General features: G+C 39.5%; 1 protein-coding gene across 1 annotated transcript; it reads left to right on the top strand.

Moving 5' to 3' along the window:
• Nucleotides 1–413: 413 nt before the first annotated feature.
• Nucleotides 414–19,406, top strand: LOC130882005 (killer cell lectin-like receptor subfamily B member 1F). Its single transcript, XM_057781881.1, has 6 exons — nt 414–498; nt 4,494–4,592; nt 5,198–5,272; nt 6,141–6,295; nt 6,751–6,866; nt 19,283–19,406. Exons 1-6 carry the CDS (start codon nt 414–416, stop codon nt 19,404–19,406), a joined length of 654 nt encoding a protein of 217 aa, XP_057637864.1.
• The last annotated feature ends 6,320 nt before the right edge of the window (nt 19,407–25,726 follow it).

Here is a 25,726-nt window from a genome sequence, read left to right as displayed (position 1 = left end):
ATTTGGTGGGGGGAATCCCTTAAATATGAATTTATGATTGAGCGGTTCATTTTATTTGCCATGACCTTTGCTATGAGGGAATAAAGGATAACAGATGATTTAAGAAATAAAGACATTAAGACAATTAATAAAGACAATTAAGAAATAAAAGCCTTTTGCTTTGCCAGAATTTTCTCAACATGCATGCCTTGTGTTGTATCTTCTGTTTGAAATATAAGAATGAGTAAATTGTGTGAACATAATGGACACTGGGGTTTGTAACTGTGGAAGGAATCCTCAGCTACAAGTGTGGGTGGGTGTGGACACAGACAGGAGAGTGTTCACAGCGAATTTCCTTTTGTTCATTTGGCCTCACAGAGCTCTGAGTTTGTCCTCTCTCATTCACTAGTCAGTGTCACATCTCCAAACTTGTAATGGATGAATCAATGGTTTACAATAACTTAAAATTATCCAGGATTTGGGGGATTAGGAATGCATCACCTCCATCTCTTCCTTCAGGTAAGTGGCTTTATTTCTCCTTTTGGTACTTGAATATCTTTTAGAGTTAATCCTCTTCTGTTATCTTATAGTTTTAAATTATTGCTTTGAGATGGTGAGATGCCTTATCATGTAAAAGTACTAGTTGTACAAACCTGACAACCGAACTTCAATTCACGATATGTTTGGAGACTGAGAATCGCCTCTTGAAAGTTGCTTTCTAAACTCTGTACCTAGTGTGGTATGTACACACATGCAGGCACACACGGACACATGTACACATACATACACACACAGCATACCTTGAAACACTCAAACACACACACACACACTCACACCTATGTGTCAGATAACCACAACATCAGAGAGATATTATTCAAGGAGTTCATGAATCATAAACAATGTTTCTCCTATTCAGCCTCACTTTAAATATGCTAGTTAAATAATAATTTGCACATATGAACAGAAAAATGTTTTTAGAAACATGGCAGACACTTCCTGGAATACCTTGCTTATTCCCGATCCTGGTACAGAACACAACAGGTTGAGTCAGAAACATCCCTAACAGTCAGCATTGGGCAAAGCAGCACTCACCTCTGCCAAGAGAGCTTAGTAATTGAAGTGAAAGAAATGCACAAGACTTGGGTAAAAGGGACTAGAAACTGATGTAGAAAGTGTGACTAAAACTGTCCCGAGATAGTAGTGCATTCTGTGACCAACAGAACTTACTGACAGCAATGAAATTGCAAGGTTTTTACCTAACATTCTTCCTATATTGTGAAAACTAAGTGATTATAACAATATTTTTAGAAACCAAAATTTATTGGTTAAGACCTAATAAATTATAAAAATTAAAAGTCAGGAAAACATCTTAGAGCCATCAAATCTGTTTCATTATCATCTTCACATCAGAATCAGGGGAAACGAACCTTTGACACTGCTGGGAGGATTCCAGTGAGCCAGCATGATAGGAGGAGCATGCTTTTCTTTTCCATGTGTTCAAGCCTAGTAAATGGTTGGGAAAGGGCTTGTTGAAATGGATGTTAGAAAGTGAAGGCTGAGAAAGACAAGATTTCCTCAATACTATTCATGATCCAGAATCAAGAGACTAAAAAAATTGTCTATCCTCATTGTGATTATTATTCTACATATTACCAGTTTGAACAAAACCTCTGCACATAAGTCTCTTTTATAAAATATGCTATTTTCACAGTACCTACGTGCATATTCCTATGTGCTTTAGATAATCTCCAGATTACCAACAATTTTTAAGATGATCTCAATGCCATGCAAATAGTTGTTATAAGTATTTGTCTAGATAATATTATTTGGAAAAGTCTGTACAATGTTCAGTAGATTGTTATACATGCAAAGTTCTAGTCAGCAGTGAACTACTCGGTCTTCTGGTATGGATTGTTCTTAAGGCTTAGGGGAGCCATCTTCTATCTCCTGGGAACATTTCTACTTTCTACCTTTCTTCTTCTTCTTCTTCTTCTTCTTCTTCTTCTTCTTCTTCTTCTTCTTCTTCTTCTTCTTCTTCTTCTTCTTCTTCTTCTTCTTTCTTCTTTCTTCTTCTTCTTCTTCTCTTTCTCCGTATCCTCATCTTTGTCTTCATCTTCCTCTGCCTCCTCCTCATATCCCTCCTATTCATCTTTATCCTCTTCTGCTCCATTTCTTTTTTGTTTTTTCCTAAAAAAACATTTCAAAATGTTTTAGTTTCCTTAATGATTGTTCATCATCATTCTAAAACTGATCTAAAATCCTGAGATAACTATTATTTTCTGCAGTATTAATTATACAATTTAGCCACAAAAGATAAGGTAAAAATTAGAATAAATAGAAATAAATACATAGGCAATTTTGAACTTCACAATTAGAATAAAAGAACATTTTAACAATCTGGTTTCAAATTTTGACATGTGACTCAGAGCATGTCATAAATTATATCAAGAAATATTTAGAAATTTCTAAATATTTAGAAATATTTAGAAAACTAACAACATAGAAATAAATTTGAAGCTGTCAAAATTAGGAATCCCTACCCATGCATGTAGGGTATAACTGTAATTCTAGTACTTGAGAAACAGAGACAGTGACATCAGGAGTTCAAGTTTATTCTTAACCCCAGAGGGAGTTTGGGTTTAGCCTAAACTACAGGAGACCCAATCTGAGAAACAAACCAAGCCAAAGTTGTGATAGGAAAGCTTCTCTCAGAATGGTACAGTATTTGTTTCTAACAATTAAATCTATAAAGCCATTAATAAAACAGAAACACATGGAACTCTTAGAAACTAAATGCAAACAAAAAGGGGATTATGATTAAATTAGAGGTGTAATTGCCAGCTAGTGTTTCTCCTTATTACCTTTATAAACAAAACTCTCCTTGTTTTTCATATCTAACTCACGTTTTTAAAGATGTCTAGCAGGAAGTTAAATTCACAAAACTGTGGTATGATGACAATATCACAAAAAAATAATACATTTCATTGTCTAATAAGCATAAGATGTCCATTGTTGGTTCAATCACCAAGGTAAGCAGAGATATCTAACATGGTGTTTAGGAAGTGCATTGTGGTAGACAAAGTATATGTCATGTTAAGTAAGAGGCTTGGAGGTCCTGTGTTCACATATAAGCATTAGCGGAACCAGAAATGTTAAAATGTTTTTGTTATCTACTTGGAAAGCTGGCTTTAGATGTAGTTAATACTCTGATAATTTTTGTGGCCTAGACCATACAGAATCCTCTCAAAGATCCTTAATGGTGAATTTTTTTAGACTATAGAACCGATCTTTACCAAGGATAAGACTTGTAGCCAAGGTAAAGAACTATCTTTATGGAAGGTGTTATGTGTTCTTTACAAAGAGTTTTGATGTAGTCACATCTTAAACTTTATTGTACTGATGGGATGAGTAAGTAATCACTAGAAAATACCTTTACCAAATTGTGCTGTATTTTGAAATGGCTAAAATAAACTACTTGAATCAAACTCATAAGGTTTGAACCAACACTGGCTACTTAGTCATTTTGACCCAAACTACTTTCTTGCCTACTGCAGATCAAAGTACTGACCATGATGGTCACATAGACTCCCACAATGTTACCTCTGAGTTATACCCCTTATCTGCTATAGGCACACTGTATGTCATGTTACAGCACAGAACCCTTTTTCTGTTATAGACACAATGTATGTCATGTTACAGCACAGTACCCCTTACCTGCTATAGACACAGTGTATGTCATGTTACAGCACAGTACCCCTTACCTGCTATAGACACAGTGTATGTCATGTTACAGCACAGTACCCCTTACCTGCTATAGACACAGTGTATGTCATGTTACAGCACAGTACCCTTATCTGCTATAGACACAGTGTATGTCATGTAATATCATAGTATTCCGTATTTGCCATTTCAGTGTCTGTTGTTTCTGTTAGTTGTATCTAGCAGTGGTTTTAATCTGCTGACTATAAAATTCTATGAATAAGTAACTCAATGTTTTAAGTTGGACACTGCCCAGAGAAACAATGATGAGATCTCACAGCATCTAGGTCAAGAAGTGACTCACTTTACATCACTGCTTGTGTCCCAGTGTCACTCACTCACTCAGTGATGGATCCAAATTGAAAAGGTAGAGACATCAACAGTACAGTATTCTAAATAGAAGCCATAATGCATTCCTCTAAATAAAAGGTGATAGTGACAAGTACTGCACTTTGTGGAAAAAATGTTTTACTGTCATACACCAAATTGTGAAAGTTATAGTCACCAGGTGTAGTTTGGGCTCTCTCTCTCTCTCTCTCTCTCTCTCTCTCTCTCTCTCTCTCTCTCTCTCTCTGTGTGTGTGTGTGTATACACACATATAGTATAGTACTATCTCCAGTTACATTCAGTTCACTAGGAATGTTGGAAAGGATCCTGTAGTTAAGGGAGGTCTTGTGTAGTGATAAAACCACCTCCAACTTTTATCCCAGATGTCCTCATTTAGATTTAACAAGTGTATTCTTTGCACTTCTTAGAAACCTGTCGATGCCCACACTGGCATCGGTTGGCTCTGAAACTCGGCTGTGCTGGGCTGATCCTCCTTGTCTTGAGCCTGACTGGACTCAGTGTCTTAGGTAAGTAAGGCAAGAACTTTTGTTTCTTAATTTCCCCCCCATAAACATTTGTCCTATTTATGGCACCTGGCCTCCTTGAGCCTAGGGAAAGGTTAATGATATCTAATAATATAGGACAAAATCCTGTGTCCTCTGTGGAAGTCTCACATTTCTTCCATGCTTATTAATTTTTTGAGAACAGTTATGGGCTATGACATATGTACATCTAGAACTATAAAACATAAAAGTCACAGTTATGACAAAAATATAGCAACAAAGAAAGCTAAAAGGCCCCCATATTTAACTTATTACATTCCTGCTACACCTTCTTTGGAATGGGTGTGATTAAGGATGAGCGGCTCAGAAGTGACTATGGGCAATCTGAGAGTTCCAGCAATGCCCACAGATTGACTTGTCAATCAGAACATCTGTTCAAATCCATGTGTTCTGTATGTTTCTTGTTTATATATCCCATCCAAAAACTTGTCCCTCAATCCAGTTTGCTAATATTGTATCAGTCAGATGTTCAGATGAAATAACTTGATTTCTTGAAGTAAGAACTAGAATACTGATTCCACCATTTGTTTCAGCATTTAATTCTCTGTATGTGTTTTGTTATTTGATAGTGCGAGTCTTAGTGCAAAAACCACCAATAGAAAAATGCAGTGTGTCTGCTCAAGAGGTCATGGATGAACCAAAAGGTAATTGTGTGGCTTGAAAAAAGAAATAAAACAAGCTATGTGTGATAACACACGCCTCTAATCCCAGCACTCTGGAGACAGAGACAGGTGGATTCCTATGAGTCTGAGGTCAGCCTGGTCTACATAGAGAGTTCCAGCACAGTCAGTGCTGTGACACAAAGAAACCTCTCTCAACTCCCCCACAAAAAGAAAGCACGAAAAAAAAGAGCACACTCATTCCATCATTTATTTCAGCATTTAATCCTCTCTGTATGCCTCCTTATTTCCTAGTGGGATTCTTAGTGAGAAAAGCACCAATAGAAAAAAGTGGCATGGCTGCCCAAGAGATTATGGCTGAACCAACAAGTAATTATGTGGCTTGAATTTCCTGATAATAAGAGGTGATTTTTAACAGAAAATGTGAGTTAACTCAGTTGAAGTTCAAAACAGCCTTCAATGAAGATGCTGTATCATCACCTTTTACGTCTGAGAAGAACATAAAACCATTAGGAACTTGCAGGGAGACACAGGGTTTGTAAGTGTTGGTACTGGAAACTGCACTGAAACTGTGTGACGTTGACATTTATGCTCTTATACGCCTGGCCATGCTTCCTCAGGTTGCTGGCTCACAGAATCTTAATAGGCAAATATCAAGTTAAAAAGTGAAACAGTTGATTATTTTAGTGAAAATGTTAGACAGTTTACTTTGTCTGAAGTAAATTAGTAGAAATGAAACATAAAACTAATCCTTTGTCATTAGTTATGATTCATTGATATATGACAGCATTAACCTTGTTCCAACATTTGCTAAATGAAACAACTCCTGTGTGGAGTTGATTATGGTGCAGCAGAAACAGGGCAGAAATAAACATCTTCTTTCTTACTCTAGGGAGATCAGCCATTCCAACCTGCCTGAAAGATTGGCAGCCGTATCAGCATAAATGCTTATTTATTTCTCAAATTTCCAGACCTTGGTCTGAAGGTCTAGCTGATTGCTCTGTGAGAGGAGCCACTCTGCTGCTCATTGAAGATCAAGAAGAACTGGTAAACTGATAATAACATTGCTCAGTTTAGAACATAACAATTTGTTGAAGCTTTGTCGACATGTCTGGATTTTAACCAATGGTCTACGTTGAGGAAGTGAAGACTTGGACTTTAAACAAGATGTAGTGGGGAGGGCGTTGGACTTTCCAAAGGGCAGGGTGCCTTGCCCTCTCTTAAGATTGGAGGGGGATAGGAAGGAGAGAGTATGGAGGGAGTGGGAGGGGAGGGGGAGGAGGGGAGGAAGTGGGAATTTGGATTGGTATTTCTTTAAAGTAATAAAAATAATGGAATAAATCAATTAAAAGTAGAAATATATACAGAGGAGAGAATTATGCCAGTGGGAAGCTAGGATGGGCTTCAAACAGGAGTAACAGTGTTTTAGAAGGTTGGTAGAAGAAAGTGTGTCATGAATCAATAGATTGGAGATTAAGTCTTCCACTATGTTTTGGTTATAGAGATACTTCCAGGATTTCTCAAAGAGAGAAGGACATCAGTTTTTTATTGGACTAAAATATATACAAGTGGAGCAGATCTGGAAGTGGACAAATGGTTCTACTTTAAATCCTGATCTGTAAGTACTAAATGAGGTAATTTAAATATTCAATTCATCCTCATTTTTACTGAAAATTGAGTTTTGTAATTTTAATTTAGTGTAAAATTCTTGAGATTTTTGAAACAGACTGAAAAGACAATTTCAGAATTAGTTGCAAAGTTTCATGTACAAGTAGCTAGCAACCCTTTATAATAATATGTGTATATTTAATTACAATGAAATTTTAAAAAACAGAAAGTAGACTAACTTCTTACTGTTAGAGATAAAATAGTTTTAAATGTTTGGGGGGGAACATATAGATTTTCTTCTTTTCTTTCTTTTTTCACACACAAACTTTCTTAGAAATTTAAAAACATTTATTTTATTTTCTGTGTGTGTTCTTGAGTGTATGTATGGATGTATAGCATATACATGCAGGAGTTTACAGTAGTCAGAAAAAGGAAGTAGATTTCTTGGAGTTGCAGATGGTTGTGAGCTGCCATATGTGTGCTAGAACTTGAACCTAGGTCCTCTGCAAGAACAGTAAGCACACTTAGGCACTATGTCATTTTTCTACCTATACACAGCAATCCTTAAGCGGTACTTTAGAACTGTGATAACAAAGTTGCACCATAGTGTGTCATGAAGTTACTTTCTCTAGGCAGATTCAGTATAGACATTGATGTTTAAAAATTATTTTACACATAGTAAGGATTAATTTTTCTTTCTTTCTTCTTATGTGTGCTAATTATTTATGTATAATTGTGCTACGATGTAAAATGCTTACATTTTTTATTCATAGTGAAAATGTGATGATAAGTGAAGATATCCATGTCAGGCAGATTATTTAGCTCACCTGCTGTGTGATTTCACTCTTTGATAAAAGGATGCTCTGATTATATGGCAGTGAGCAGGTAAATTTGGAAGATGTCAGGCTACAATAGAAAGAGTGTCAGTTATACTGGTTTTCGTTTCAACTAGACTGAGAAAATGGCTCCGGGTAAAAGTTCTACCTGTGTAAATATCACAGTTCAGTCCACAGAACTCATATAAAAAGTCAGACATAGAAGTCCACGTCTGATCATAGCACTCCTGCAGAGAGATGGGAGGTGGAGACAGGAGAGTTACCCAGAAATGCCTGGGCCAGTGAGCCTGGAGCACACGGGACAGTGGTGGAAACAAGGTGGAAAATGGGTTCCCCCACAATTTTCCTCTCACTTCTACACAAACTTTGACCCTTCCATTCTCCCTCCCTTCCTGAACTCTCTTTCACAATCCATGAAGTAAGTATTTATTCTAACATCCTGGGCCCTTGTTTTCAAGTTAGGAAAACAAGAGGAAAGTAAAAATTTAGCAAGTAGGATTACTTATGGAATCAAAGAAGATAAGGTTAGAGCTTTCACTGTAAGTCTGGCTGGGCACCATGAAGAAAGACAAAAAAAAAGTCAGCTGTGTGGGAGTCCTGCCTACTGTCTGCTGAGTGACATCCTCCATCTGAGACAGGCTGCTCTTGAACTCAGCAACTCCTTGTCATCACTGAGAAACTGAATGTATTAGTGCTGACTTCTTGTCTTCTTCCCACCTGCAATGATCCCTCAAATCCTGGGTGTGGGACTAGTGTTGTGCTAGAGCAAAGACCCAACATCTCTGGGATGAGGAGGGAAGGAACCAGATTCTGTTACACATGAGCAGAGGCTCTTATTTTCTCTGTATCCAATTCTGTAGATCCACTGTGTTCACTCTTCATGTTGAATACATTTACTAAGTACCTACTGTGTAACTATTATTATATTCATGTATACCTCAATACTTTCCCTAAGCAGCAGTTTCTTATAGACTATATTGTTGTAAGGAGGCTGCTTGTTCATTTCCTGGCTGCTCAGCACCAAAATAATCACAGAGAAACTGTATTTATTAAATCACTGCTTGGCCCATTCAATCTAGCTTCTTATTGGTTAGTGTTACATATTAATTTAACCCATCTCCATTAATCTGTGTATAGTCATGTGGCAGTGGCTTACTGAAGAATGTTCTGTTTGTCTGTCTGTCTCTGACCTGGCTACATGGATTCTCTCTAACTCCTGCTTCTTTTTCCCAGAATTCAGTTTAGTTTTCCCCACTTACTTCTACTACTTGTGCAGGCCCAAGACAATTTCTTTATTAACCAGTGTTATTCACAGCATACAGAGTGGAATCCCACATCACTATATATTTAAGAAAACTAAATCTCAACAAAATGAAGATGTCTTTTGCCTGATCACATGACATATTAATAGTAGAACTAGGAATAAAACCTTCTCCTCTTCATACATCCTGATAAATATTCTTATGGATTAATTTGTCTTTAATGAGGGTACAACTGAAAATTCTAGAGGCTTCTCTCAGTGACATCTTTAATGATTATATGTATCTATAATATTTGTACAGCGTGTTTACTATGCTTAAGCACTATGTAATCTGCAGCATCATTATGTGTCCAAAAATTGAAGGCATAAGTCACAAATAATCCCATGCTAGTTTGGAATTATGACTAATATAATGGTTATTTATTTAAAGAGGAAAAAACTTACAGATCACCGTCCCAGACAATAGCCCTCTGCACAATCAGGAATGGAGTCTAGTTGCTGGAAGCAGAGCTGGAAGTAAGAGAGAGCGAGGAGGAAAGTGGCCGCTTTTTTAAAGGGAGAGAGACCACGCCCCAATGGGCTGGTATCTCAGCGGCTATTGGCAGGAGGAGCGGAAGGACCTCCCGCAACCCCTCCCCCTTTTGTTTAAGTAAGAGAGTTCTAAACCTACTATGAAATTATATACAATGAGTACAAATATCCTATTCTAACTAGCTTAGGTCTTGTATAACAAATAGCTTGGCCAAGTCATGAGTGGAAAGTAACTACATTTATATAGTCTTCAACCCCATTGAAGATCTGAGAAGGGAAAAAATGTTACCTGAATAATTAGGAAGTGCAATCAAACAACTTCCAAAAGATGCAGCAAATCACAGAGACAACTAGCTACCTGGGCAATCACCCAAGGTCACGTTTGCAGCGTTGAAGCAACCAACTTTGGCTAAGGCCTAACATAACTGACATACCATTTTCAAAGGCAAGAAACTTGTCAAAACTATCTTATTCTGTATTGGCAGGATATGACAGTCCTGTTTTTTCCATTCACAGATACTCTGTATTTCTGTCAGTGGTTGAGGTATGGGCATTTCTTTGCCCGAAGGCCAGTTCAGCCAAGAAAAAAGGCTCCAGGTGAAGTGTCTTTGGTGCTCAACATTCTCTCGGGAATAGAGTGGTATTGCCAGGAGCAATTGTGTCTCACTACCACAAAACTCTGAGTTAGATTAAAGGCCATTTTCTACAGCTCTTTGAAGAGGTTGAAGATTATCTATCTATACTGAGTATAATATCTATGTATCTAAAGAACCTGATTAGTCTAATTATAAATGACAAACTTAGAATACTATTGATCTATATATTCTCAATACCTATCTAACTTAAAGACTAAGACAATAAACGACTGTGAAACAAATGAGGACAATGACCTCCAAATATAAACAATGTTCAAATACACATTGCAGTATGGTAAATATATATCAATACACAAACAATATATACGTATCTTAATCAGAGGTAGAAATGTACACTGCAATATGGTAAATATATACAATATATATATCAATACAATATTTGTCAATACATAAAAATGTTTTAAACAGAGGTAGAAACATGCATGCATACAATAGTCAATATAATTTAACTTTGTATCAATATATAAGAATCGATACCAATATATTTGTCTCAAAACAATAACTCACAAGTACCAACAAGTACCAATCTATTATCCCATCATCCCATTATCCCTCTTTTTTTTTTTCAAATGATCCCTGAGCTTATAAAATTCCTCCCCCAACACTCAACTGTATACCAATTATAATCAACCCCTAAATGATGTCCTTAAACCCAAGGGCAAACTTTACTGGGAGAGGGGACGTTGTCCTCTAGACTTACTTCCAGCTGTCATGGGGGCGACGTTCTTTCTGGGGGATCCTGTGAAAGTAAAATGATGGTTAAATTTCAAGATGAATATCTTTTAAAATTGCAAATAGTCTGTGAGTATTTTGTGCAGGTCTGGCCAGAATGTCGTATAAGATGTGCATCATTTCAGCTAACCAAGTTGGAACTGTCTTGTGCAGCTGGTACCCAAAACAGGTCTTGTAGTAGCGCTATCAGTATCATGACGTCATATCAACCAGGTGGAGTTGTTGTTGTGGGGCCCCATCTTCTTCCTGGAAACCGAAATGTCACTTCAGGAAAAACTCATTGTTCATTGTGAAAAACTTAAACATTAATCATATAGACATACATAGACATATATATATATATATATTCAATGAAAGGCATGATAGATATATTTAATGAAAAATATGATAGATATGAAGAAAAGCAAAGATGTTTTCTAAACTCATATTTCTTTCTGTCCCATATCATGGCTCTTGACATGAGACAGAAACTCCAGAAACTCTGGGGTTTCTCTTACCAACAGGCTTGGAATTGGAGAGGGACTGAGCCAGAGTCCAACTTCAAAACCAGCTCTATAAATTTAGAAATATGGTTTAATATATTTTACTTACACAACCTGTAGTAGGGAGCTGCGGGCCTCTTCCCACAGCCCAGCTCATGGCTGCCTGGCTAGCTTATGCCCCAAAATAATGACACACAAACTGTATTCTTTTAAACACTGCTTGGCCCATTTCTATTCATGTGTGTAGCACCCCAAGGAGCGCTTACCGGGAAGATTCTAGCCTACGTCCATCCTGGGTCGGAGCTTCATTGCATCTGCTCTGGAGAGGAGAGCATGGCATCTGTCTCTGAGAGGAGCTGCCTTGCATCTGAGCTCACTTCCTCTTCCTCCCAGCATTCTATTCTGTCTACTCCACCCACCTAAGGGGTAGCCTATCAAATGGGCCAAGGCAGTTTGTTTATTGACAAATGACCTTCCTCCATCATTTCCCTTTTTTCTGTTTAAACAAAAAAAAAAAGGAAGGCTTTAACTTTAACATAGCAAAATTACATATAACAAAACAGTTATCAAGTAAAAATTACAATATTTACATCTATTTTATCTTTATCATAACTAAGGAAAACTATAACTATAACTATCTATCTATTATTCAACTCCATCAAAGACTCCAGAAGAATACAATATTACCTAAGCAAACAAAAAGTAAGCAACTTCTAAACTCTAGAAATGACAGAGACATCTCACTGCCTGGACAGTCACCCAAAGTTCCTCTGTACCGTTGGGGCATCCATCTTCGGCCTAAAGGTCCATAGTATCCAGAGACGTTTCCATGAAGCAGGAAATTTAAAGGCAGTTCAGTCACTATCTGCTGTGTCCTGCAGAATGTCTCGCAGACTCTTTCATGAATCAGGAACCCCGAAAGATCATCTCACCTTTAGGCAAGTTCAGCAGTCCTCTCTCTGCGGGTTCTTTATGTCCAGTTTATAAAATAGTCCAGGCAAGAGCAGTTTCTTGCCCAAATGGCTATCAAACTCCATAAGGATCCTCTTCGATGCCCATCTTCTTCTTGAAGTAGATTGGTGCTGCCAGGAGCAGAGTGTCTCATTGTCATGAAAAACCCTAAGTTATTAAAACATTTAAAATACCATATTCTCTAGCCTTTGAAAGATATAATGAATGCCTATCTGAAATATATGCATGCACATCTAGAAAATCTAACTAACATGACTACAAACTTGACTATTATTGATAATTATCCATTAACAACCTATAGACATTACATTTTTAAGTGAACTACACAATCACAATACCTTAATCAATATCAGAAATACATATACATATAATAAAATTGACCTTACATTAATATCAGTAAACCAAGATTCATATCAATGCAAATTATTCACATCTATATCATCTCCCCCTTTAAATGTAAAAGAACATTTATAAACAATATATGGGAACATGGGCGCAGTTTTTTCTCTCCAAACTGCTTCCTGCTGAATGGGGGCGCTGTTATTCGGGTCTTTTATGGGATAACCTGTCTGCTAGGTTCATCTCAGTTGGCAGTTGAGCGAAGCAATTTTTTAAGGGTGTTCACAGCAACCCTTCAGGAGGGCGTGGTCTATCATACCATATCGTGATCAAAGAAGCAATCCACAGTGTCTCATCTTCTGTGAAAACAAAAGAAGAAACTCTTTTCCAAAGTATCATATCCTTAGATCCAAATTCTGAAGTCAAGGTATTTTGAAAATATCTATCTTGGATTAGTTCAGCAGCATTTATAAACAAATATCTTTTAGCAGATGTTGCTCTTTCCTCAGCATTCAAACAATTCAAAGAGAGCATAATAGCATACAGTATCAAGATTTTCTGTGTACTTTCCATCTTTGTGCGGCTTTATTTTAACTCTATTTTGTTTATTTTTACTTTTGTTTTATATTTTCTGTATATCTTTGTCCTGGAATAACTCTTTAGACCAGGCTGTCCTTGAACTCTCAGAGATCTGTCTCTGCCTCCCAGGCATTGGGATTGAAGGCGTGTGCTACCACACCTTGAAGTCACAGAGGTCAATCTTCGTCTGCCTCCCAAGTGTTGGGATTAAAGGTGTGTACTACCACACCCAACTACTTCCTTATTTTTGTTTTTTTACTTTTAAGAACTTTATCTTTCAGCCTGCATATATTTTTAAACACACTGTAAATCATTTAAACATTTTCTTTGACTTTGAATCTTTCTTTTACTGTATATCTCTCTTTTTCTGACCACACGAGCCTTGAAATTACTGAGCAATATGGGTAGGACTAAAGCCGTGGCTTTGCCAGCTAAATCCAGGCCATTCCTTAGCTTTCCAGCCTCATGGCGGAGGTACCGGCTGTAGACATGTTTACCACCACAACTCTGTGGCGTTTCAAGGTCCTTGCCAGCAAACAAGCTGCAATACTATATCCATAGACAACACTCAAGTCCTCTCTCTGTAGTTGGCCCTCCTGCCTCAAACAGTCAGAGTTTGCCCTGGCAGGATGGACCAGAATGCCAGAGTTTTAAAACAGCACAACTTTTTTCCTGCTATGTCTGAAAACAAACAAGTATGCAGTCAGCTTTTATCAATACCTTTTAAATGTTTCGTGGCAGGACCTCTTAATGAGCTGCAGGGTTCTGCAGCTGAAGCTGAGTCAGGAAGCCTCTCTTAGATGAGAGCGCTTGCTTGCCTCTAGCAAGCAGAGCAGACCCGAGAAATTGCTGCTACCAAGAAAACACGCTTTACTCTATTCTTTCCCAAGCTTTCTCAGGCTTTCTGTGGATGCAGTTATCCACGTGGGCGCCATCTGTAGTAGGGAGCTGCGGGCCTCTTCCCACAGCCCGGCTCATGGCTGCCTGGCTAGCTTATGCCCCAAAATAATGACACACAAACTGTATTCTTTTAAACACTGCTTGGCCCATTTCTATTCATGTGTGTAGCACCCCAAGGAGCGCTTACCGGGAAGATTCTAGCCTACGTCCATCCTGGGTCGGAGCTTCATTGCATCTGCTCTGGAGAGGAGAGCATGGCATCTGTCTCTGAGAGGAGCTGCCTTGCATCTGAGCTCACTTCCTCTTCCTCCCAGCATTCTATTCTGTCTACTCCACCCACCTAAGGGGTAGCCTATCAAATGGGCCAAGGCAGTTTGTTTATTGACAAATGACCTTCCTCCATCAACAACCTATTCAGTTTTCTTGATAGTTCCTATTGGGCAGGTATTTTTCCATCTGTCAGTATCCAAACATCCAGGGTCCCTTGAATTTTTCAAAGATGAGTGTTTTCCTGTGGAGATAAGAACAGAACCCTGCCCCCATTCTATATGTTTTTCTTACCACCTGTATGAATATCATCATAGTGGATGAGTTGTCATTTCTCCTTTCCAAGAGGTTTCTCCTCTTCAAATCGAACCTTTATTAATTTTGATGGTATCCACAATTTTTCTTCTCCTGTGGAAACAAGAGCAAAACCCCTTCCCCAACGTAGCACATCTCCTGGCTTCCATTGAGAGGTCAGCACATCTTTGAAATAAATCGGTTGATTTAGTTCAGCAGACTTTTCCATTATTCAATGTCTTTCTGCTGCTGTCGTTCCTTTCTCATTAGCATTAAGAAAATTCAAGGTTAATAAAGCATTATGTAATCTATTTCTGGGGATATTTTCGGTCCCTTTCTGTTTGTTCAGCATGTCCTTTATAGTATGATTTGATATTTCTATAACTGCCTGACCTGTGGGATTATTTGCTATACCTGTAATATGTTTTATATTATAATAATCAAAAAAGCATTTCATTTTCTTAGATACATATGCTGGACCATTATCTGTCTTTGTTTGTGCAGGTATATCCATGATGGCCATAACTTCCAATAAATGTGTGATTACTGAATCAGCCTTTTTGGAACACAGGGCAGTAGCCCATTGAAATCCTGAATACATGTCTATGGTGTGGTGTACATATTTTAATTTACCAAATTCCATAAAGTGGAACACATCCATCTGCCAGATTTCATTTCTTTTAGTACCCTTTGGGTTACTCCCTGCAGGCAACGGTGTTTGATTATAGAAAGAACAAGTAGGACATCTCTTTATAATGTCTTTAGCTTGTTGCCATGTAATGGAAAATTCTTTCTTTAGGCCTTTACTATTGACATGATACTTCTTATGAAATTCTGAGTCCTGCAACACGCTTCCAATCAATAATTGATCAATCTCAGCATTGCCTTGTGCTAGAGGACCAGGCAGACCTGTATGGGACCGGATGTGTGTTATGTATATCGGAGATAGCCTGTTCCTGATTATGTCTTGTACCTGGATAAACAATGAAGTCAACTCTGTGTCATCTGGTATGAATTCAGCAGTTTCAATATGCAAGATAACTCTTTTCTGTATATTGTGAATCTGTAACTATATTAAGAGGTTCTTTAAAATCCCTTAGCACCATAAGAATGGCACATAATTCTGCCTTCTGGACAGAATTATAAGGGCTTTGTTTCACCTTACTCAATTCATCTGACTTATAACCTGCTTTCCCTGATTTATTTGCATCAGTATAGAACGTATGGGCTCGAGTTATTGGAGCATCACGTACAATTCTAGGAAGAATCCAAGAAGTTCTCTTTATGAGGTTATGTCTACCACTTTTGGGATAGTTGCTATTAATTTCTCCCAAAAAATTAGCACAAGCTCTTTGCCACGGTTCATTGTCTTCCCATAACTTTTTTATTTCTTCAGTAGTAAAAGGCACTATAGTTTCTGCTGGGTCTATACCTGCTAGTTGACGAAGTCTCAGCTTACCTTTTATAATTAATTCAGAGACTTTTTCCACATAAGTTTTTAATTTTTTACTTGGTTTATTGCGTATAAGTATCCACTCTAAAATAATATCTTCCCTCTGCATTAGAATCCCCGTAGGAGAAATTCTGAAAGGCAATATGACTAGGATGTAGCTAAGATTTGGGTTCACCTTATCCACATGTGCCTCCTGTAATTTTTCCTCAATCATTGTCAGTTCCTTTTCTGCTTCAGCTGTCAGTTTTCTTGAACTATTCAAATCTTTATCACCATCTAAGGTTTTGTTTAAATGAACTATTAGATCAGGTGTTATCCCAACAGCTGGTCGTAGACTGGCAATTTCTCCTAACAATCTTTGGAAGTCATTAAGAGTCTTTAACCGGTCTCTCCTAATTTGTGCCTTCTGAGTTTTAATTTTCTCTAACCCTATTCTGTAACCTAGGTAATTAATAGAATTTCCTCTTTGAATCTTTTCAGGGGCAATTTGTAATCCCCACCTAGGCAAGACTTTCTTTACTTCTTCAAACATCCTTTCTAAAGTACTTTTATTTGAATCAGATAACAAGATGTCATCAATGTAATGATAAATTATGGACTTGGGGAATTGTTTACGAATTATTTGCAATGGCTTACTTACAAAATATTGGCACAAAGTAGTACTATTGAGCATATCCTGTGGAAGGATAGTCCATTGATTTCTCCTATTAGGCTGAGAATTATTATAAGTAGGCACTGTGAAGGCAAATTTTTCTCTATCATTTTCTTGTAACGGTATAGTGAAAAAACAATCTTTCAAATCAATAACTATAATAGGCCATCCTTTTGGTAATAGAGAAGGCAAAGGAATTCCAGATTGTAGTGGGCCCATAGGTTGAATTTCCTTGTTGACAGCTCTTAAATCTGTCACCATTCTCCATTTACTGGATTTCTTTTTTACAACAAACTTAGGAGAATTCCAAGGGCTGGTTGATTCTTCAATATGGTGAGCATCTAGTTGCTCTTGCACCAGCTGTTCCAATGCCTGTAATTTATCTTCAGCTAGAGACCACTGTTTGATCCATATTGGCTTCTCAGTTAGCCATTTTAAAGGTAGGGCTGTTGGTACCTCTAAATTTTAAAGGCCCAATTATCTTTTTGCATTCTGTGTTTGCATTCTCAAAAGCTAGAGATTTAAGAAGTATTTGTCTATCTTCTGGGTTTCTTACCCCTATGTCCAGAGCCTTAATTAATCTTTGCAAAAAGTCAATAAAGGGTTCTCTCTGTCCCTGCCTAATTCTGGTATATGATTCAACCCTCTTTGCTGGATCTTGTAGCCTATTCCAGGCATTTAAAGCTGCTTGGTGACATAGACACAGTACTTCATCATTGTAAAGAACTTAGACCTGTTGATCAGCATATTCTCCTGCACCAAGAATTTGATCTTGGGAAACCTCCACACCTTTTGCTCTTCCTTGCTATTCCATATGTTTGGATTCTTCTCTAAAATAGATTCCAAACATCAAGAAAGTTCCATTATCTAAAACTGCAGACACTAACTGATGGAAATCGTGGGGGGTAGCTCTAGCATTAGAAGCCCAAGTCCTTATCATTTCCTTAACATATGCAGAGTGCAAGCCAAAAGTAACAATAGCTTGCTTAATTTCTTTTAGATCATTCATTGCTATTGGCATCCATCTAGCTTCTCTGACTCCCTTTGAGCCTTTAGAAGTTGATGCTTTTTCAGAATGAATTACAGGGTATCACTAAAACCCTAGGTAAGCCAGTTCTAATAGCTGGTGGTGGCATTGTATCCTGTCCTTGTGCCTTCTTACTCTGTTCACCAGCTCCAATAATTTCTTCAATCATTTCAAGTCTTTTTATTATTGCCTCTCTTAAATCCTGAATCTCCTGACCTGCATGTGTTTCTAGTGATTTCACTGAGGTATCAATTTTTTGGTCCCCATTTTGCACCTGTGATTCCAAAGCTTTGGAATCCTGAATCTCCTGACCTGCATGAGTTTCTAGTAAAGATTGTATGGTTCTTAGGAGTGCCATATTCTTCCTAAATGATAGAATATGCAAAAGAATACTAAAACCTAGTAACCAGTAAATTAAATTATCCCCATAGTCATATAAACCTTGCATGATATATCCCATTGTTTTGGTAACCAAAACAGTAAAATTCGTGTTGGAAATGAAAACTGCCATATTACCTGTTATCCAGTAGGTGGCACTGTTGCCAAGTCGCAATGAAAATGGGGTCCTGTTTCAGTGTCTGCCTAGTATTTGTTAAAAACTGGGAAATGCAAGTTGCTCAACAAAGTAAATATAATTAAATCAATTCTGTACACGGAACCATAAACCCAGAATCCAGGGGTAAAGAAGAGTAACCCAGAAACTGTGTATGCCTCCACGTGACAGAGTCACCCCGAGGGGTTACAGCTTTCGGCAACCGGCAACCGCATGCTCTGTTTCCTGCCACTCAAGCGCTGCGCTTGCAAGGGAGATTTGAAAATGACTCAGAAAAGAGCAAACCATGTGGGCAGAGACTACGCGGGCCTGTGGAGTTTAAATCCACTTGGGGAGGCAAACGATAGGCTGCGTGGGGACTTGAAGTCAATCTGAGGTGTCTAAAGGGAAAATATAAAGAACTGCAGCAAGAAACGCCACTGCGTGATGATTTATGTTGAACTGCTGGCTCCACGCACAAGGCACAGGCCGCAAGGCACAGGCCATGGCCGAACTGGTGGCAGGCAGCCGAGCGAGGGAAGGAGGGGTCCTAAAATCACACGTTGGGCGCCAGATGAAGGTGTAAGTCACAAACAATCCCACCCTAGTTTGGAATTATGATTAATATAATGGTTATTTATTTAAAGGGGAAAAAACTTACAGATCACCGTCCCAGACAACAGCCCTCTGTGCAATCAGGAAGGGAGTCTAGTCGCCGGAAGTGGAGCAGGAAGTGAGAGTGAGGAGGAAAGTGGCCGCTGTTTTAAAGGGAGAGAGACCACGCACCAATGGGCCGGTATCTCAGCGGCTATTGGCTGGAGGAGCAGAAGGATCTCCCGCAACAAAAACATGACTGATTTGATAATTGCAAGAAAATCCTAAACACTAGTAGCAGATGTTCTTTGCTTTCCAGATTAAGAGTCACTGGCAAGGACAAAGAAAACAGCTGTGCAGCCATTTCACAGACAGAAGTATTTTCTGACAGCTGTTCTGCAGACAACCGTTGGATCTGCCAAAAGAAACTGAAACATGTCTGAAATCCCGTGTCCTGACTCCTGAATGTGAATGTCACCCCTATTCCTTTACCCTCTACACCAGTTCTCTGCATTGAACTGTCAATGCTGCCGGCTCTCCCAGTGCAGTTGGTGGCACAAAGCATGAACTACAAAACCACTGTAACTCTTACAGATGCTGACTTCCAGTATCTCTTCAGAAAATTCTGTCATAAAACATGGAAAATACTACATGTGTCTCTCAGTTTTATATGACCACTGAGTCTCTCCAACTGACAGCCTTCTTTCAGAATGGCAGCAGTATGCACTGAGGATCAGTTGCTTTGGAGTAATAAGAGCCTTCAGTTCTCACTGTATATGTTTTATATCCATAATCCAAAGTACATTGATGTCATCTCCATTCCTTTGTGGCTGAGAAAGTCCCTTGCTGAGTCTAGTCTTTTTGTTATTGACAGTTGCCACATTAAGTACACAATACCTGCAAGCTTCAGTAAAGATTTTCATGATTAGCATGTATTGATGGAGGTGGGTCTTGTATTAATCTGTTGCTTTCATTGGTTAATTAATAAAGAAACTGCCTAGGCCCATTTGATAGGCCAACCCTTAGGTGGGTGGAATAAACAGAACAGGATGCTGGGAGAAAAGCCGAGTCAGTGAGTCGCCATGATTCTCCCACTCCAGACAGACGCAGGTTAAGATCTTTCCTGGTAAGCCAGCTCGTTGTGCTACACAGAATATTAGAAATGGGCTAGATCAATATGTAAGAGCTAGCCAAGAGGCTGGAACTAATGGGCCAGGCAGTGTTTAAAAGAATACAGTTTCCGTGTAATTATTTGGGGGCATAAGCTAGCCATGTGGGCGGCTGGGTGCCGGAGACACAGCCCTGCCGCTCTTATTACAACAATGTATTACAGGAGATTATATGTCTAGTTAGGCAGGTTTTACTATGTGTCTCTTTGCTCTATAGCCCCTCCATGGATATCAGCTGAATATCATCTATTTTCGAGCCATAATAATGCTCAGTTCTTAGTGGATGCAATTTATATTTATAATCCAAAATACATTGCTGATCACCCATCACATTATGACTGGGAAAGTCTCCATTTAAGAATGTCCTTGCAATTTTAAATAGATGCCATGTTCAGTATGAATGCAACATGTGAATGCTTAGAGGAAAACTTACATGACCATAAGGTATCTCAGTAAATTGCATATCTGGCCTTGTGTGTTTTATTACAAGCACTACATGACAGCATGACTCTGGATTGTCTCTTCCCTCTAACGAGAACCAATAAAATTGAAAAATGTCACACACTAATGTGCTACACAAACACCCCATATACCTGGGATAGGATCCTTCCTCATGTTTCAGCTTTAAACTCCCTAACTCATAGTAATACATATTCAACAGAACAAACGACAATCCAATTTCTATTTTATTACCAGATTTTTCAAACTGTCAAATCGAGCTAGTTGGGCCTCTAGTGCTGTGCAGGAGGTTTGGCTGAATGTCCAGTTTCTCATTTATTCAGAAAAGTAAAAAACATTTACTTCCAAATCCAATCCAGTCACTTGGACAGATAGCGTAGCAAGGTCCACAGTGTTCAATGACTGCTGTCAATAAAATGAAGATAATGCCATGAAATATAAGAAAGAAATAAAAACATTTTCATATCTGGTTCCTTTGGCTAGCCATGTGAATCTCGGTGGTGCTTGGACTGTACTTTCATGACTGATCACGAGGAGATCCTTTCTAGTACAAGGATCCCCAATCCAGAGCCAAAATGTTTTTCATCTTCTCCTTCTCATCCTCTACTTCTTGAGAAAGAATCTTGCTATGTCCCCCTGCATGGGCTAAATCTCATTGTATGGACTTCACTTGTCTGGACCTTGTAGCAATCCTGCTGGCTATACCTCCTGACTGCTTGGACTACAGACACGATATACTATGAGAAAATAATTTCTAGGTCATCAGCCTAAAGTATACTGATGACCACACATCCCTCTTTTTCTGATTCCTGGAATCCTACAGTTTTCTTTCCCATAATGCTCATTCATATCCTCCTTCTTTCTTGACAGAAGAAAGGAAACTTCAAAGCCATCTGGATTTTACTATAGAAAAATGCTGGCACGTAAACCATGGTATGGTCAAAATGTTTTATTGATATCAAAACTTTGATTGAAGTCTTTCTGTAATTCTATCACACATGTATTAAATAGATATAAACATATGCTGGGGCTTGTTAGAGTCAATCAGAGTGGCTATAATGAGGAAATACTATAATGGATGTTAGAACCATATGGAAAAATGGGGATACTTCTGGTTGGAATACAAATTGATATAACCTTTATGGAGGTTCCTCAAAGAAAGTAAAAATAGAACTACCATGTGAGCCAATTATGCCACTCCTGGGTATATGTGGAGAGATTTCCACCTCCAATCCCAGAGAAACTTATGCATCAATTTTTATCTTTTGGCCATTTGAACTTCTTCTCTTGAGAATTCTCTGTTCAGTTCAGTACCCCATTTTTAATACTTTGTCCAACAAAAGCAGGAAGCAGTTTAGAAAAAACTCTGCCCAAATTCCCAAATATTGCTTATAAATGTTTTTTAACATTTAAAGGGGAATATGCTATTGAGATGCATACTTTGCATTGGTATGGATCTTGGATTATTGATACAAATTTAAGGGCAATTTTGTTGTATGCACATTTCTGCTCTTGATTAAAGTATTGTGTTTGTACAGCCTATTTAAAATGTAGTGAATAATGAATAAAGATGGGTTAATAGATAACCTTCAGAAAACTTGTAGTCATGTTAGTTAGGTTTTCTAGATATATTTCAGATGTGTAGGTATTCTTCGATCCTTTAAAAGACTAGAAAAATATGGCATTTAAAATGTTCTAGCTGGGGACATCTCCATGGACACCTGGGTACACCTCTAGAGTCAAGTCTCTGGTCAACCATAAAATGGCTCCCTTAATTAAGATATATACTTCCCTGCTCCCATATCCACCCTTCCTCCATCCCAGCTGTCCCATTTCCCCAAGCTCTGCCCATCCCCCCTCTCACTTTTTTCTCCCCATCTCCCCTTATCCCCACCCCACACCCACCCCCAAGTTTTCAAATTTTGCCTGGCAATCTTGTCTCCTTCCAATATCCAGGAGGATAATTATATGTTTTTCTTTGGGTTCACCTTCTTATTTAGCTTCTCTAGGATCACAGATTATAGGCTCAATATCCTTTATTTATGGCTAAAATCCACTTATGAGTGAGTACATACCATATTCATCTTTTTGGGTCTGGGTTACCTCACTCAGGATAGTGTTTTATATTTCCATCTATTTGCATTCAAAATTCAAGATGCCATTGTTTTTTACCACTGAGTAGTACTCTAATGCATATATAGTTTACACTTTCTTTATCCATTCTTTCATTGAGGGGCATCTAGGTTGTTTCCAGTTTCTGGCTATGACAAATAATGCTGCTATGAACATAGTTGAACAAATGCTTTTGTAGTATGATAGGGCATCTCTTGGGTATATTCCCAAGAGTGGTATTGCTGGATTCTGGGGTAGGTTGATCCCAAATTTCCTAAGAAACTGCCACACTTATTTCCAAAGTGGTTGCACAAGTTTGCATTTCCACCAGCAATGGATGAGTGTACCCCTTACTTCACAATGTCTCCAGCAAAGGCTATCATTGGTGCTTTTGACTTTAGCCATTCTGACAGGTGTAAGATTTATCTCAAAGTTGTTTTAATTTGCATTTCCCTGATCACTAAGGAGGTGGAGCATGACCTTAAGTGTCTGATGGAGGAAGGTCATTGGTTAAAAAATAAAGAAACTGAGTGGCCCTCATAGGTTAGAACATAGGTGGGTGGAGTAAACAGAACACAATGCTGGGAGGAAGAGGAAGTAAGCAGATGCAGGGCAGCTCCTCTCAGGAGCAGACACGATGAAGCAAGCCGCCAGGTCAGACATGCTGAATCTTTCCTGGTAAGACTGATGCTACACAGATTATTAGAGATGGGTTGATTGGGATATGAGAATTAGCCAGTAAGGGCTAGAGCTAATGGGCCAAGCAGTGTTTAAAAGAATACAGTTTGTGTGTTGTTATTTTGGGGCATAAGCTAGCCAGGCGACCAGGAGTTGGGGCGGCAGGAACACAACCAGCAGCTCTTTCAACAGAATGGCCCCCAATGTGTGGATGACTATATCCACAGAAAGCCTGAGAAAGCTTGGGAAAGAATAGAGTAAAGCATGTTTTCTTGGTAGCAGCAATTTCTCGGGTCTGCCCTGCTTGCTAGAGGCAAGCAAGCACTCTCATTTAAGAGAGGCTTCCTGACTCAGCTTTAGCTGCAAAACTCCACAGCTTATTAAGAGGCCCTGCCACAAAACACTTAAATGGTATTGATAAAAGTTGACTGAATGCTTGTTTGTTTTTGGCAGTAGCAGGAAAAAAAGTTGTGCTGTTTTAAAATGCTGGCATTCTGGTCTGTCCTGCCAGGGCAAAGTCTGACTGTTTGAGGCAGGAGGGCTGACTACAGAGAGAGGACTTGAGTGTTGTCTTTGGACATAATGCTGCAGTTTGCTTGTTGGCAGGGACCTTGAAATGCCACAGAGTTGTGGTGATAAACATGGCTACAGCCAGTACCTCCGCCATGAGGCTGGAAAGCCAAAGGAATGGGCTGGATCCAGCCATCAAAGCCACAGGTTTAAACCTACCCAAATTACTCAGTAATTTCAAGGCTCATGTGGCCAGAAAAAGAGAGATATACAGTAAAACAAAGATTCAAAGTCAAAGAAAATGTTTAAATGATTTACAGTGTGTTAAAAATATATGCAGGCGCTGCCTTGTCTGCAAGGTCCTTTGCTGAGGAACAGCTTCCTGCTCCTACACTAAGGTTACCCACCCAGAGCAGTGAGTGCCTGTTAGCGGGCAGGCCTCAAGGTCCCCACAAGGGAGAGCAGGACCCTGCTGCTGTGGCTGCAGGGTCTGCTGTGCTCTTCTGGACCCGCCCTGCCTGCCTCGTTCTTCCCTTGGTCCCTGGCTCATTGGGCTACCAGGTGTCCCTGTGTAGGTGCTGAGAAGTTCCATCTGGATGGGTGAGTGTGTGCTATCCAGGGGCAGACTGTCCTGGAAGAGAGCACAAAACCCCCTCCCCCAGCTCCTGCTGCAGGGCTTTCTTTACTACACATGCGCCACACCCCAAGCCTGCTTTGTCTTCAAGGTCCTTTGCTGAGGAACAGCTTCCTGCTCCTACACTAAAGCTACCCACCCAGATCAGTGAGTGCCTGACTAGCAGGCAGGCCTCAAGGTCCCCCCCCCCCCCCCCCCCCCCCCCCCGCGAGGGAGCACAGGCCCCTGCTGCTGGGGCTGCAGGGTCTGCTGTGCTCTTTTGGACCCGCCCTGCCTGCCTTGTTCTTCCCTTGGTCCCTGGCTCATTGGGCTACCAGGTGTCCCTGTGTAGGTGCTAAGAAGTTCCATCTGGACGGGTGAGTGTGTGCTATCCAGGGGCGGACTGTCCCGGAAGAGAGCACAAACCTCTCTGCCCCAGCTCCTGTTGCAGGGCTTTCTTTCCTACACACGGCCCTTCCCCCAAGCCTGCCTTGTCTGCAAGGTCCTTTGCTGAGGAACAGCTTCCTGCTCCTACACTAAGGCTACCCACGCAGAGTGGTGAGTGCCTGCCTACCAGGCAGGCCTCAAGAACCCCCGAAAGGGAGCACGACACCTCCAGCTTGTGCTGCAGGGTGGCCTGTGTTCTACTCGACCCCGCCCTACCCCCACCTCGCTCCCCGCATTTACCCTTTTGTCCCCGGGTCATTGGACTACCAGGCATCCATGTTTTGGTGTTGAGGAGTCCATCTGGAAGGGAATGGTTCCTGCCCCTACACTGAGGAGATACACCCAGAGAGTCAGTCACAGCAAAGACTGGACCAAGACAACAGGCCTCTCCTGGCTCCATTTGAAGGAAGAGATGGACAGGCACCAATGCAAGAATTCCCCCAACAACCTGAAAGGCAATGTCACCAGAATCTAGGAATCCCGAAATAAGAATTGTACACCCTATTCCAGAAGAATTAGAAGAATTCAATTCAAAAGTGAATTATATGAAAATAATAGAGGACCTTAAACAGGAGGTGAAAAACTGCCATAATCAATTAGAGATTACAAATAAAAAGGTAGAGGAAATGAATAAATCTCTCAAAGATACCCAAGAAAGCCAAGAGAAACAAGAAAAAGCAATCAAACAGGTAAGGGAAATGCTTCAAGACTTGAAGAATAAAGTGAAAGTAACAAAGAAAACACAAACCAAGGGAAGGATGGAGATGGAAAATTT

The sequence above is a fragment of the Chionomys nivalis genome, chromosome 1 (assembly GCF_950005125.1).
Source record: "Chionomys nivalis chromosome 1, mChiNiv1.1, whole genome shotgun sequence".
In the NCBI taxonomy this organism is placed as follows: Eukaryota; Metazoa; Chordata; class Mammalia; order Rodentia; family Cricetidae; genus Chionomys; species Chionomys nivalis.
The sequence above is the reverse complement of the archived record's forward strand: the minus strand, read 5'-3'. Positions and strand labels throughout refer to the sequence as shown.